The sequence below is a fragment of the Dermacentor variabilis genome, chromosome 5, assembly GCF_050947875.1.
Source record: "Dermacentor variabilis isolate Ectoservices chromosome 5, ASM5094787v1, whole genome shotgun sequence".
In the NCBI taxonomy this organism is placed as follows: Eukaryota; Metazoa; Arthropoda; class Arachnida; order Ixodida; family Ixodidae; genus Dermacentor; species Dermacentor variabilis.
Genome location: NC_134572.1, coordinates 112,551,896 through 112,566,523, shown reverse-complemented (window position 1 = coordinate 112,566,523; position 14,628 = coordinate 112,551,896). Strand labels below are relative to the sequence as shown.

The window sequence follows — 14,628 nt, the reverse complement described above, 5'->3', positions numbered from 1 at the left end:
CTCTGGCATAAGCATAAGTCTCGTTGCAATTTAATATGTCGTCCAGCGAGTACTCCCGTAAGAGCGACTGCAGCTTTTCACAGCGGTAGTCCGCAACGACGCTCAGGTCAACAGCTGCACTTTCGCCGCACAGTTTCTTAATACTGAGATCATCACGCTTTTTGAAGTTTCTTAGCCAGCTGTCGCTGACCTTAAATCCTTCAATGTTCATCTGAAGCACCATCGTCTCGGCTTTCTGTTTGAGAAGGGCACCGGAGACTGGAACCTTGCTGGCCACTGTTGACTTCAGCAATACAAGGAGGGCCTCCTTGAGCTTTGGATAGGTGCCTTGGCTTGTATTTTTCTGACGACACCCAGTAGACTTTTCTGCCGCCTCCAAAATCTTTTGCTTGTTTTTCATGTAGTCCAATAGTCTGTTTGGAAATTTCACTCTTGTGCGACATCTGCCTGTGATCGGCCACCTTCGACGAGCTTGATTGCCGCTTTCTTTGCCATCGACATTGTGGTATACTTGCCTCGGTTCATCGGAACTCTCGAGGTCGACGACAACATAGATTTCTTCTCCATTGTGAATCGGCACACTTGGCTAAGCAGCACACACAGCGCAGTTGTCGGGAAGTTGTCACACCGACTTCGTTGAGTGCCTGCTCGCTGCCATGTTGCACGCAAAAATAAAAGTTCCGGAAACAGCGTCTTGAAGCACTGAAGCAGATTCAAATGCGAGCCACAGTAGCGACAGAACATGGTTTTCGCTTCTCCGCAGCATGACCACGACTAGGCCTACTCGCTAAGCTCGTCAACGCACGGCAAACACAAACAGGCAGTTGAAGGAAGAAAGGGAAAAAAAAGCATTCCGTTACGGCAGTGACGCTGTTGCGGAAGCGGAAGCTGCTAGCATATAGCCTCAATTCAACGTCCGAGTAGCTGAGGAACCGCCATGCAAGACCGGCACTGGTTTAGAGGCTACAGGAGGAAAATGTAAACAAACAAGATGGCGGCAACACAGCTCAGACTGCGCAGCAGTTGGCCCGGCTGACGCTTGGAAAGTCTGAAAAATCGAACAGCCCTCTTTAGAGTGTCCGAAATTTTGAGCTACGTAATACATTGACTTTGAGGTATGTCCTGGGGCCGGGAAAAAGTCCGAAAAATCAAGCATGTCTGAAAAATTAGGTGTCCAAAAAATCTGTTGTCGACTGTGCTTTGTTCACATCACAGATCACTTTCAAGATACGTCGGCCGTGCACCGTAGGCAGCAGCCACTGGAGTAGAACCTCCCTCGCGCGCGGAATATTGAGCCGCACTTGTCGGCTCACTCTCGCAAGTCTGTTATCAGCCAGTGTCGGCACGGCAAAAGTATGTTTTATACGCCCAATTTTGAAAAAAATTGCTGCTTATTTCTTTCGCTGTAGCCGATAGTCCTTTGTAGTGCGGTCCATTAAAAGAACTTCATTGCATTAGTAAAATGGGTAGAACAAACTAAGGCTGAAATATGGTCCTTTATATCCGAAAGTCTATTGTACGCGGGTCTCTTGTAATGAGCGTAGACTGTATTGTCACGTAGTCGTGACAGTGAAGAAAGCAGCAATACTGTGAATGGCAAAACTAGTGTTTTATTGGGCAAACCTGTGTCTTCAAGAACAGGCTACACTCAAAGCACAACGATAGCATAGCGGCGAATACGGTTGGCGATCGGCAAAAATCTGATCAGCGGGTCAAGCGTGTCGGCTATTATACATCAGTCATTGAAGTTTCCAGAGTAATCGCTGGTGCCCGCGTGTCTTCCAGAAAGTTCTACGCTATTTGCGTCGCACATACATGTAATCAGATTACACAAGGTTACAGTGGTTAGAACCATCGATAACATTCGGGAAACTTCCAATACATGCAGGCACGCGTCCTGTGCTGTGCGATAACATTTGTTAGGCAGTGAAACTGGTCACCCGATAAAGATAAACAAGTACAAGTCTTAGTATTCTAAATGATCACTACTGAAGATACTGCTATCAGTTTTGCTGCATCAGACTCGTCAGTGGATGACAGCGTGCTTGGCACAGTGCCAAATGCACGCTCTATTCACGCAAAATCATGTGAAATTGAAGGTATTCCCGCAAGTCATCATGCGAGAATACAACTCCTTTTCTGCCAAAAGTGGTACTTCAGACTCCTGATTATTCAGACTTTTCTGCTGTGCCTAACAAGTCTGAATTACCCATAAGCGGTCTCTACCAGTGTCTAAATACCCGTAAGTGGTCACTGCCCCATTAGGAGTAGCGCACTTGCGGGTGCATAGCACAGTGTTCAATATAGTATCAAATGTGGCGGTAAACGGCAGTTCGATATATGCATAATACATTGCCATACTTTTGCATGGTATATTCAAGGGGCAACACTTTCAAGGGTGACAACACTTGTCCAATCATCCTGTTTTCCCATTATCGAATTACCTGTACTACACTTCCCTGCATGTGCATACGGTGGCCTGCAATGGGGTTGGCCTCTCACTGTTGCTGTCGATCGATGAAAGTACAGTCAATGCATGTACCAAATATTTGTCTTCATACCCCTAGCAACATGACAGAAGTAGACCTTGCTGCAATAGCTAAATGATCGCGGGTCTCTTCACAGCAGTGATTTGTACAGAGCTTACCTCGCATAATTGTCGCTCTTGCTGGTGCAGACGCCGAAAATGGAGTTTGCAAAGCTGCCTGAAGAAGTCTCCCAAGACATGGGCATAACAGAAAAATGAACATAGTGGAGACATGGAAGGCACACAGCAAACCATAATGCATTCCTCCATGCAGCAATGACTGCAGAAGTGAACTTTACAGCCTAGCAGCTTGGCCTGGCTTATCCTGCACTCTGGACACTTTCAATGAGTACTGGGTTTCCTAGGTTTCACTAGTTTCGGTTTTGAAGAAGTGATGGGGCAACATGGCTGATGACCATGCTGACAGCTTATGAAATCGACGTTTCTGCTCACCTGAGTGGTCAAATTGTTATGCACTTGTCCACTTGGAGTCCGAATTATCTGTGTTCTGTGAGGTGCCTGAAATATAGGTAATTTGGTCTATGTGGTCAGTTGCTGTGCCATGAAGCTGTCTGAATAATCATGTTCAAATTATCGGTTGGCAACATTATTCAGAATTTTATAGCAAGTCCTTTGGAGCTTGCATTATTATGAATAGTGCATCTGTCTTGCTTTCTTCATTATTCAATATATCTTAAACATGTCAGTGGAATTTCACCTGTGTTCAGCTGCACTTTTATGGAGCATCTGTAGGCATAATTTCAGCACATCTCTGAGCTGCTTGTTTTTGCAGGTCATCTTTATCACAGTTGTCTCTCATTTCAGGATGGTTTCAGCCGAGGACTCTCCTTTGGAAAGGATGATTTTCTTCTTGAGCAATTGGACCCATTGGGAAGCAAGCCACTTGCCTGAATTGATGAGTGTGAAAATTGAGTCAGCAATGTTATAGTGCCCCCACTCTTCTTTCTTTTTTATTAGAGCTGTTTTAAGCTGAATATTGAGTTCAAGGGGTTTTCTTTTTCCATGTAATTTTGTCGTTTCTTGTACTAGTAGAGCATGACATGGTGAAAGGAAGCCCTGTGTTCGGAGAGTGGACCAAGCATATCTGCCGAAGTGTGCTTTTGTTTGTTTTAGACATGTTTGTTCTAAGAGGCCCACATAATCTCTGCATGTTCGCACATGCTGATGCTTTACGACACATTTTCATTCCACAATTCCAGAGAACTTGGTTTCGGCAGAACCAAACCACTTTTTTTTCGTCAAGGAATTGTCAACTATGTTTGGTGCTTTATTACTACTTTTGCACTTGTGTTAAAGGTCACTAAGGAGACATTGTATAGGTGCACATGTGGTTTTTGTTACTATATGAAAAGGCTAGTCTCATAAGACAGAAGCCGTTGCTTTCTTTTTTTCCCAGACACCTGCCAATCTTTATACGTGAAGGTGTTTTATTTTTCACTTGTTCTGGATGTTTGAGTGTGCTGCGATAGAGGCTAGGTAGTTGGATGTCTAACCAACTCTGAATATAGGTAAGTATTTTAGCTTTGTTGGCCTTGTCCAACACTGGTTCCACCGCGTGAACAGAGCCAGGCATTAGAGCTGTGATTCCTTTCCTCTTCCATTCTTGCTTTTACATTTTGCATCGCTTTCTTTACTTCCTCTCAAACAAGGTTTAGACAGTTGACATATCTAGGTATACGTCTGTTAGGGTTTACCACCACTGTACATGCCACCACTCTTTCATCAATTTTGAAATGTCTTAACAGATGTCATGCCTGAACTGAATGTAGCTAGGTCTTCTAATAACTTCCTACCAGAATGGATATAAATCTCCAAAAAGACTCAAGGGGGGGGGGGGGACGTAGCTGCATATATGCCATTGTGAAGGGGTCTGTAACCTGTTAATAGCAATAATGCTGATATGTTGTATTAAGTCCTGCCTACTCATCTCATCATTTCTATCACAAGAGCATTGTGTGTCGGAACAGCTGATTTCTGCATGCTTTGACCATGAACTTCTATATGTATAACTAAATGGTTGGCAGTGGATAGCTTGAGGAATAGCAGACACAAGTGACTTGCAAATGTTAAAGAAACCTTTGTGTATGCAAGCAGCTATGTCATTGCATACATGCAGAACTGGCCTGGCTTGGGCCTTCTGTACACTGGGCCAATAGTGTGTGCTAACTTTAGGTCAGCTGTTTTGAAGGCTTCCTACTGACTGACTACACTTGAGACTTCCACCTGGGTTTCTGCTCTTTCTTAGCTAAATACTGTGACTTGCATATTTATTTTGACAGCGCTAAAATTTGAAGGTGGGGCAGAAGGTTATTCTTGCGTCTTTAGTGATCAAATCTCACAGGACGTGGTATCTTGAAACACATCTGATGTTTCATTTAGCATAGCTACTTCTCAACACTTGCATGATACAGGACAAATTTAGACAAAATAGCACACATCAGCAGAGATCATGCACTGCACTGGCACAGCCATAATAATGTTTTTTGTTAAGTATTTTCTTTTGCTGATTTTTTGCCTCTACGTAGAGGCACAAGGGCTACAGTAAACTATCTGATAGTAGTAAGAATATAAAGCAAGTAGTCATATTTTAAAAATACTTGTCCTCTTTTGACATTTTTGGCCATCTGAAACATGGCATGATATATTGTCAGCTGTGATCTATTTCGCAGTGTAATGCCAGTAGTAACAAAATGTGAAGCTCAGAAATTGTAAGCATCTTGTTTCACAAATAGATGGTTAAAAGCTGCATAGTCAGAATGAAATTGTTTTTGGACAGTGCAAGTTTGATCCCTGTAAGACCACTAAGGGGAAAAATTTCACCTCTAGTAAACTAAGGCAATGTATGATCAACTCGTCTGAAAGTACTTCAAGTTAAGTTTTTCTGTAGCTTAGTTAATGCTTGGAGGTTTCGCTGTGAAGTAGAACATCACACAGGCATTACTGCAAATGGGTCTGTGTAAGAGAATAATAGGGAAATTTTAAACCATATGGGCAGGTAATATTTATGCAAGGTACATATAGATTTTCAGTTTGAGCAGTAACAAACCAAAAAGTAAACTCCAATTTTATTTATAAAACTAATATGCTGGTCACAGTATTCATCTGCAGATTAATTAATGCGAGGATTGACTGACATGAAATGTGCCAAGTCATAAAGTGTTTTTTAATAGATGCCAAGATAGAGTTGGGGAATCTATTAAAACATGTTATCGGTGTTTCTTATGGTGATGTGCGAGCGTTTTCCCTAAATGATTGCTGCTCTCTGCATACTATGCAATTTGATGGCAACAGTGCAGTGAAGGTTGTATGTTAAAGAAATGACAACTTTCAGCTCTCATTCTGCCTTTTCTGAAAGTTGGCACCAGTGCTTAACAGTGTGCTTCACCATTTGGTTTCATTTGACTTCTCTTACTTTGCAGAGTGTAAGAGAAGAGCCTTGCATTGAATTGTACTGAATTCCCAAGTCTCCACTTACGTCTAAACTGACAGTTGTTGCAAACAGTTGTCATAAAGAACGTAAGCAGACTTCATGTAATTTTACACCCAGAAGAAAGCACCACATAAAAATCCTGGTTCAAAGATGTGTATGTGACATTGTTTGTTGACAATAAAGCTGTTCTTTTTTTTTTCTGTAATTTCTAAATCGCATCGGATTAATACTCGAATGGGTCCGATAGTTCTTGCATGCACAATATTGTCTATGGCACCTGCAAGCGTCCTTGTGTTCCTACTAAATGCAGTTTTGATGGCATTAGATTTGGGCAATATCAAAACTTGAAAAGGTAACATTCTGCTTAATGGCAGTGGTAATTTAACATTGCCCCAACTTGTCCAGGTTTGAGATGGACGCTTCATACTATTACAATTTGTACCATGCACAAATTCCTACATCCGTGGATACCACGCAACCCTCGTGCAATAACCAGTGGTCCGGCATACACATTTGTATAGAGCCTACTCAGTTAAATGTTTAAGGAGGAACCTTTGTGTCATTGCAGTTCAGTCATGTTCCAGGATCACTAATTGAAAGATCACATCAATGACCAAATCAAAACGTAAACTTCTTGATGTGTAGGATTCCATATGGAAGCAGTAGGAAAGTTCCTTATGGAAACAGAAGCATCAAAGTTATTTTCATGAACAGTGACCCAATCTTTCAGTCATGCTTTTTCTACCTGGTGAGAGTTTTCCCATCAAATGCTAGAGTTCATTAGATAATGTTGCTACTTGCAGAGGAATGATGTTAAGGGAAACTGAACAGCAGCAATATCGGTTCACACAAAGTACTGCGTATATGTACCTGGATGTATGTCGGACAAGTTCTTACAGGTTGCCAACTTCAGTGCTTGGCTCTTGCATAATGCAATTAATGTATTCCATCTTTACTAATTATTTATTTATTTATTTCAGATACTGTCAATCCCAGCGGGATTTTTACAGGTTGGGCATATATTATACACTCACAAATAGCGATAAAAACAGGTTTACATGATTTCAACAATATTTGCAATCGACAGAAAGCAGATTTACACATATGGTAGGAAATAAAACAAGGGTACATTTCATTTGGCAAAAGGGGGTGAAATTACATAGGCAAATACAATGCTCATACAGATTTCATTTTATACAATGACTTGAGTGGTGTTATTTCCGGCTAACGTATTCTAATTATTGCACAACAGCTCTTCCACAAGGGTTATAAATTTCGGCAACGATGTGTTAGTCGTTATGAAGGGGTCCAGGCTATTCCATTCTCTTATTGTAAGAGGAAAGAACGAATATCTAAAACAGTCAGTGCGAAATGCATATTCTTTAAGTGTTAATGAATGCTTATGGCGGGAAGGTCTGGTGTCAGCTAGGGATATATACAACGAAGTATTTATTCGTAATGCATTGTGTATCAATTGGAACAATAATTTTAGTCTTGCTAGCTTGGCGCGGTTTCGCAGAGTAGGAATACCGGCTTGTTTTAGCAGTTGGGTAGGTGAATCGCTATTCTTGTATTTGTTAAAGATGAATCTAATTGCCTTTCGCTGCACTCCTTCTAGTTTGTTAATAAGCTGTTGTGTATAAGGAAACCAAATTGTGTTACCATATTCGAGAACTGGGCGAATAAATGCGTTGTATGATAGCAGTTTAATTTCCGGTGGCGCAGCTCGAAGTCTTCTTCTGAGGAAGAACAGCCGTTTTAAAGCAGATGGTATGATACTGTTAATATGAGATTCCCATCTTAGGTCATGTGAAATGATCAAGCCAAGATATTTAAGCTCATGAACTCGGGTGAGCGGTATATTATTGATTGTGTATTCGAAGTCTGACCTATGTTTTTTGCGGGTTATAGATAAAAAGGCAGTTTTTTTAATGTTCAGCTCCATCTGCCACTTTTTACACCACTTCACTACCTCGTGAAGGGCGCTGTTTAAATCAACGTGGTCATTCATAGAGTTAATTTCATTATAAAGAATGCAGTCGTCGGCAAAAAGCTTCATTTTAACGCGGATGTTAGAGGGTAAATCATTAATAAATATAAGGAATAAAGTGGGAGCAAGGACACACCCTTGAGGCACCCCCGATGTAACTGGTACAATGGAAGAAATTTCATTGTTAACAACAACATACTGAAACCGGTTGGTTAGGTAATCTTCAATCCAATTGACAATAGAACCATCGCCTAAAGTTGTTTTCAGTTTGCTGATTAGTTTTCGATGGGTTACTCTATCAAACGCCTTTGAAAAATCTAATGCTATTAAGTCAACTTGTTTTTGATTATCAATGCTTTGGGATAAGTCATGCGTTACTTCAAGTAATTGGGTTATTGTTGAAAGTCCCCGCCGGAAGCCATGCTGGATAGGCGATAATATTTCTGCTTGCTCTAGATAGTTCGTGATATGCTTTAATATGATATGCTCTAATAATTTCCCTACAGTGGACGTTAGCGATATTGGTCTGTAATTACCAACATCACTTTTGCTTCCTGCTTTATGAACGGGGATTACTTTCGCTATTTTCCATTCCTTTGCAAGGCTACATGTTGATAAGGATTTGTTAAATATTAGATGTAGATATTTCGCGTTGACTTCGGCATATCTTTGAAGAAAAGTGTTGGGAATATTGTCCGGGCCGTTTCCTTTTTTTGTGTCTATTGATAGTAATAAGTTCAGGACTCCTGACTCAGTTATCGTTGGCATGCCTAGTGGTCTCTGGTTGTAGTGATTCACCTCCGGAATGCGACCATCGTCAGCAGTGAACACAGACTGGAAGTATGTATTTAATGAATTTGCAAAACTTAAATTTTGTTCCTGAGAATTGAGAGTGTTGCTTTGTTTTTGGGGGCTAAGATACTTCCAAAACTTTCCAGGGGAATGCTTTAAAAAGTTAGGAAGCGTAACTGAAAAGAAATGTGATTTCGCTGTACTAATCTTTGCTTTCATTTCATTGACAGCACACGTGAGTTTACGTTTATGTTGAGGGCCTTTTTTTGTTTTGAGCAATTGTCTTAGTCGCTTCACTTTGCGCTTTGCATGAATGACATCACGTGTTATCCATGGGTTATTTTTATTAGTTTGTTTGGTTCTTATTGGAATATAGTTATTGATGCAGTGGGATACAATGGCTTTAAATCTTTCCCATATTGCGTCTATATCAGTGTCTGAAGAATTAGCGAGTTCTTCAAATGACTGATACTCCAAAACTAAGTAATTAACTATGCTTGAGTCGTCAGCTTTTATAAAGTCTGGATAACTAGTTTGGGAAATAGAAAGATTTGTTGCGGCCTGAATGGGAGTAGTGCATAATGTTAATTTGTGATCTGATATTCCATCTAGCACTGCTAAGTTAGTTTTATTGATCGAAAAGTGGTTGCTCAGAAAGATGAGGTCAAGAATGTTGGATGCATTGCCTTGAACACGTGTGGGCTCGTTGACAACTTGTGACAAGTCAAAACTAAGCATAATATCAAAAACAATTTCTGAACAAGGAGAGCGATAACTCATGGTTGGCCAGTCGATATCAGGAAGGTTGAAATCCCCGATAAGGATCAGCCGGGATTTTGGTACATGAAGTTCCATATACTGATGTAATGATGTCACTACGCGTTCATCAGTCATTAAGGCCTGAGCATATGCTGTCAAAATCCATGGCATTGCAGCAGGTGGTGCAGGAACTTGAAGGCGGCATAGCCACCAGCCTTGCGTTGTCTTTTCTGGCTTATCACTAATTCTCACAGTACGAGTTTCTTTTTGTGTGCGTTCTACAGTATTTTACTGTTGCAGCTCGAATAATTTTTCTTAAAATGTCCCCTATTGCATCTATGCCGAAACGTAGCCAGGTGATAGCAGCACTAGTGATGTCATCTGCTAAGGTTGTGCTCAGCCTTAGATGAAATTTCTTAATGAAGTCGGCAACTGCATTCTGTTTAACTGCTGCCATGAAGTTTCCAGCATCTGCAATCTTGCTGCCGAGAATGCTTTCCTGTTGACGCACATAGCACATTCATGTTCAGAACGGCATTGCGGCACCACCAGAATGGCCCAGAGTACCTTGTTGCATCTGGGATTGCACGGACAGTTAGCGCACACTTGAGGGGTTAACCGACACGTAGGCTAATGTGGCCATTTTGACAGAGCTGACTACGCCCCTTGGGTTCACGGTATGCCAGAAGCAGCAGACCGACCTGCCATGGTTGCTCAGTGGCTATGGGGTTAGACTTCTGAGCACGAGGTCGCGGGATCGAATCCCGGCCACGGCGGGCGCATTTCGATGGGGGCGAAATGCGAAAACACCCGTGTACTTAGATTTAGGTGCACGTTAAAAAACCCAGGTGGTCGAAATTTCCGAATTCCTCCATTACGGTGTGCTTCATGATCAGAAAGTGGTTTTGGCACGTAAAACCCCATAATTTTTTTTAAGCAGCACACCAACCCAAATCTACAATTGACACCATCAGTGTTGCACCCTCACCCCTGTTTTCCATCACCTCTCGCCATCGCATCAACACTGAGTACCTTTGGACAGGGGACCGTAATTCAATATTTTTCCCTCTTTCACTTGTTTACGGAATACCAGGGCACCTCTTCACGTCTAAGTTGCGCAACAGCAGTTTATTTCTTCTACAAGATTTCTACACATACTCCAGCTCGCTCAGTCGCCTCATATTCTGTTACTCTTCATGGTTACCGAGGCCATGGTTACAAGCTTAGGCCCGACCTGGGCTTGTGATATGATGCCTGGGCTCAGCCCAGGCACCTAGTACAAAGCTTAGCCAGGACCCACGTGTGCATGACCAGGCCTAGCCTGTAAGGAAAAAAAGATACATTTTTGTTACTTACTGATTGTAGCATGTGTTAGTCTCACCTTCTCGGGGTCTGATCAGCTGCAGTGTAGAAGCTATAAAAGACTGAAATCCTTGTTTCTCCCATGGGAACATCAGTGAGCTGGCCCATTGCCTATGCTGTTTTTTCTGCTGGTGCACATTCATTTACCTTGATTGTAAAATTTGGTTCTATAAGATCATTTAGCAGGCAAATATGCATATATTCACACACACACACACAAACACGTATCCACAAGCATAAAGCAAAATATAAGCGCACAAGTAGAAAGACGCCCCTTGTGTTAGCGCTTAAGTGTCAAAAGTGGTAACAGGAAAATTCTTTGAAGAGCGGTTTTCTGTGTAACTTAACTTTTCCTTATGCAGAAACAATGTTTGTTGTTGTGGAAACGAGAAATTAAAACATCTATGTATCTATTTTCTTTGCCAAGGTACACTACGAGCCAGCTCTTTCCACATGTCACTTAAGCTTGACACAGAATGCCTTGGACCATGCAATGCATTTGCGTGTGCTCGGAAGGCACGACTTAGGCCAATTAACGAGCAGGCGCGAGTCCAGCCCAGGCCCATGGCTTCAATCCTGCCCCGGCCCTGTGCTGTGCTGTAGTCAAAATTTTGCAATGTCCTGCTCCTATGTGAGCACAGTGTCCCAATGTTGCTACACAGTATTCCCCTGGGAAACGAAAGTCAAACCGGCTGTAAAACAGCTATTACCTAATTTAATGGTGCTCTGAGGCTTGTCACTATTTTTCTAGGGTTTAGAGCTCAATGAACCTCACTTGTAGCAATGAAATGAATAGTCAAAAAAATGTTGGTACAGTCGCCGACCGTTTATTCGGACCTCACGGGGACTGCGGAAATGTCCGAATAAACAGGTGTCCGAAAAAGCAGATTAAGAAAAAAAAATGAAATCCTTTATTTCCACGCGCTTATTCGGGCTCGGCAGTAGGCTTGAAGAAATCGTGAATGCGCCGTTGCACGCTGTTCCATTTACGCGCAGTCAGATAAGCCTGAATCTCGGAGAGGGTCGTACGGTCACTATAGGTGGCTGAAAGCACAGTCACTGTTTGTGCACGCTCCGCATGCGACGGCAGCGTAGCACATTGTGCGTCATCTTCCGACTCGGAGTCATCGTCCGGCGGTGCAGCAGAAACCTGACGAATGATCTCGCCGTCGTTGAGTTCTGCGCATGTCAGTACTGCAGTGTCAGCACCTGTGAAACTGTCAAATGAGGCGGTGTCCGGAATCGCAATGCAACCACTGCGCAGGTCTCGGCAGAACATTTTCCGCATCAGTAGGGAGCACATCGGAAGGCGTCAAATCTTGGGCCTCCCGGCACCCGCTTGCCGGCATTCCCCAGCGAAGTCTGCGCGGGCACTGTCGGCGGCATTAGACACTTGACGCGATGTTTCCTTACGCCGCGTTTGGATCACCGAAACCTCGACACAGCACACAAAGCAAACACCACTGTGCCGACACCAGTCGCACAAACGAAAAACGTAGCCTGTGTAATCGCCACGGATGTAATCGGTAAACCAAGGTAAGCCTAGTAATTTCATGGGCACTGATGCATGCATACCAATATGGGACATTTGCATCTTATCCAGCACCGCCATAAGATTGTTACTTAAGTTCAGACACAACCTTTTTGCCGCCAATCACAGTGACGTCGTTATTCATTCGTGAAATCCACCGCCATTGAGTGGTTGCACGATGTGCAGTGGCAGGCATGAGGGCGTCCTGTTTGTCTGGGACTTGCGTAGCTGCTGTACGAGTCTGCAGGGTTTTCAGGCATGTAGGATGTCGGTCAGGTCGAAGTAGGGCGCCTTAATGGTTTTTCCCTCACCCCCGCTCCGTTGGGGGTGGGGACATTCATTGAACGGGTACTTGGCGCCTCAACTGGTAGTTCCAGACAGCTGCCACCATTGCTTATCCCACTTCGCAAGGCAACAGGTGCGAGGAAGGAGCTGCAGCCACTTGGAAGCTCCATTTTTCAGTGAAATGACTGGTTGCTGCCTGCCTATGTGGGCGAAGAATTCCAGAAATGGTTGGAAACTTTACTGTTTTCTGACAGACGTGACTTCTGAAGGAATGAAAATGGGAAGCATGGCGCAGTGGAAGCCTTCACAGGCAGGTTTTCTGATCACAACACTTGTTTCTCGTCTGCAGGATGTTCTCTTGCGCAATGAAGGATATGATGTTTATTGCGATAGCCTCTATATGGACACACCAAGCACATTTCTGCTGTCGACGTGAGGTTCCGTATTAAGTATAAGGGCGATAAAATCGTTACCGCGCGCTGCGCACCGTATGCTGTATGTGCGAGTGAAAGCGTGCGATGGTGAGCCGGCGATCGCAACTCAATCTCGCCTACGAAAGAAAGCGCGCCGTCTCCATCATGCACAAGGCTCCGGGAGAGAGTAGGGTGGGTGGCGTGTTATTAGGGCCATCCGGGCTGCCCTTGAGCCCGCCCGGGCCGCCGTATCTTGAAAGCCATCTGCGATGGGAGCAAAGTCCGCCACGGGTAAGGGGGGAGGGTGGCGTTTTAATCGGTCAGCTGCGCGCGCCTAGAGTTATTGTATATGCTACCAAACGTGCTACATTTGGCCGCATAAACAGTAACTCTACGCGTGCCCGCCCAGGCTGCGACTTCACAATTGCTACTAAGTACAGCGGGGCGTGGCACTTAGGGAGGCGCCGGACGTTTCGGCGAATACGCGAGTGAGCGAGCGCGAGAGAGAAAATGTGGGGTCTTTTGCTCTGAGTATGACTCTGCCTACGCACTACGAAAGAGGTTTCTTGTGTTGTATGCGTTTGTCCCTAGGCGTGCCAGCATTGCGGAGTGGAGTAGTGTGGTGGAGTAGAGTTTGTTTACTCTCGGACACTGGCTGCCGGTGCAGTGAAATAGTTGAAGCAGCGGACACTGACACCCCATTTGGCGACCGCTGTGTCGGACAAACTGTCTCGCACCTGCGGCGCTCGTGCTAAGTCCTGCCGGATCATAGCTTTCGCGTGCCTTACGGCTATGTACCTTGAAAATAACATCACGGTTGTTTCCATGGGAACAGTAGGGACCGTATAAAGTAGAGGCCGGGCCGCATATATTGAAAATATAAAGGCAGAGCGCCTTAGCAACCGCGGTTGAACGCATGTGGCTGAAAGGCCGCCAGTGACGCTCGACGCTCCTGCAGCCGCTACGAGAATACGTCGCGCTACCCTAACGCCTCTTGCGTTAACCTAACCTAACGTTAGCCTAGCCAAATGTGGCCGAGACTAAAATACAAAAATCCTCACGGCGTAACCACTCAGAAAACGCCGCTCCACCCTAACTCCTTTCACGCTAATCTAACCTCATATAACGTTAATGTGACCAAGTTTTAGAATAGGGGCCCCAAAGAAATAGCGTCGAAGCCATTGCGCATGAGCGAGGCGCAAACTACGTTTGGGTTTTGCTTCGGGCACGCTATTTCAATGATTTAGCGGGAGTCCCAAAAGTTTCCCTAAATGATTTGCGTAAACAAACATGGCGCGCCACCCTTCGAAATGATAGCTCTTAACCTAGCACCAAACTGGGTTTGACTCGTGGTAACGCACGAAGTTCGAATGCTAGGAGGAGTGACTGCGGTTATCGCTTTCTCTCAACTAGCGTGTGTTGTTGAACCGTTGATTCCGAATTCGGTTGTGGATTTTATGGCTCGTAGGCCTAACACGGCTTAGTTTGGCTGGTGAAGGCACGCAAAGTTGGTTAGTC

General features: G+C 43.9%; 1 protein-coding gene across 2 annotated transcripts in view; it reads left to right on the top strand.

Annotated features, from left to right (window-relative positions):
- Nucleotides 1-6,177, top strand: part of LOC142583063 (PTB domain-containing engulfment adapter protein 1-like) — a 52,849-nt gene extending 46,672 nt beyond the window's left edge. For both annotated transcript variants that reach the window (XM_075693347.1, XM_075693346.1), the window contains one exon: nucleotides 3,353-6,177. In XM_075693347.1, the coding sequence (XP_075549462.1) occupies nucleotides 3,353-3,439 (87 nt within the window). In that variant the 3' untranslated portion in view covers nucleotides 3,440-6,177. The remainder of the gene's footprint in view (nucleotides 1-3,352) is intronic.
- The last annotated feature ends 8,451 nt before the right edge of the window (nucleotides 6,178-14,628 follow it).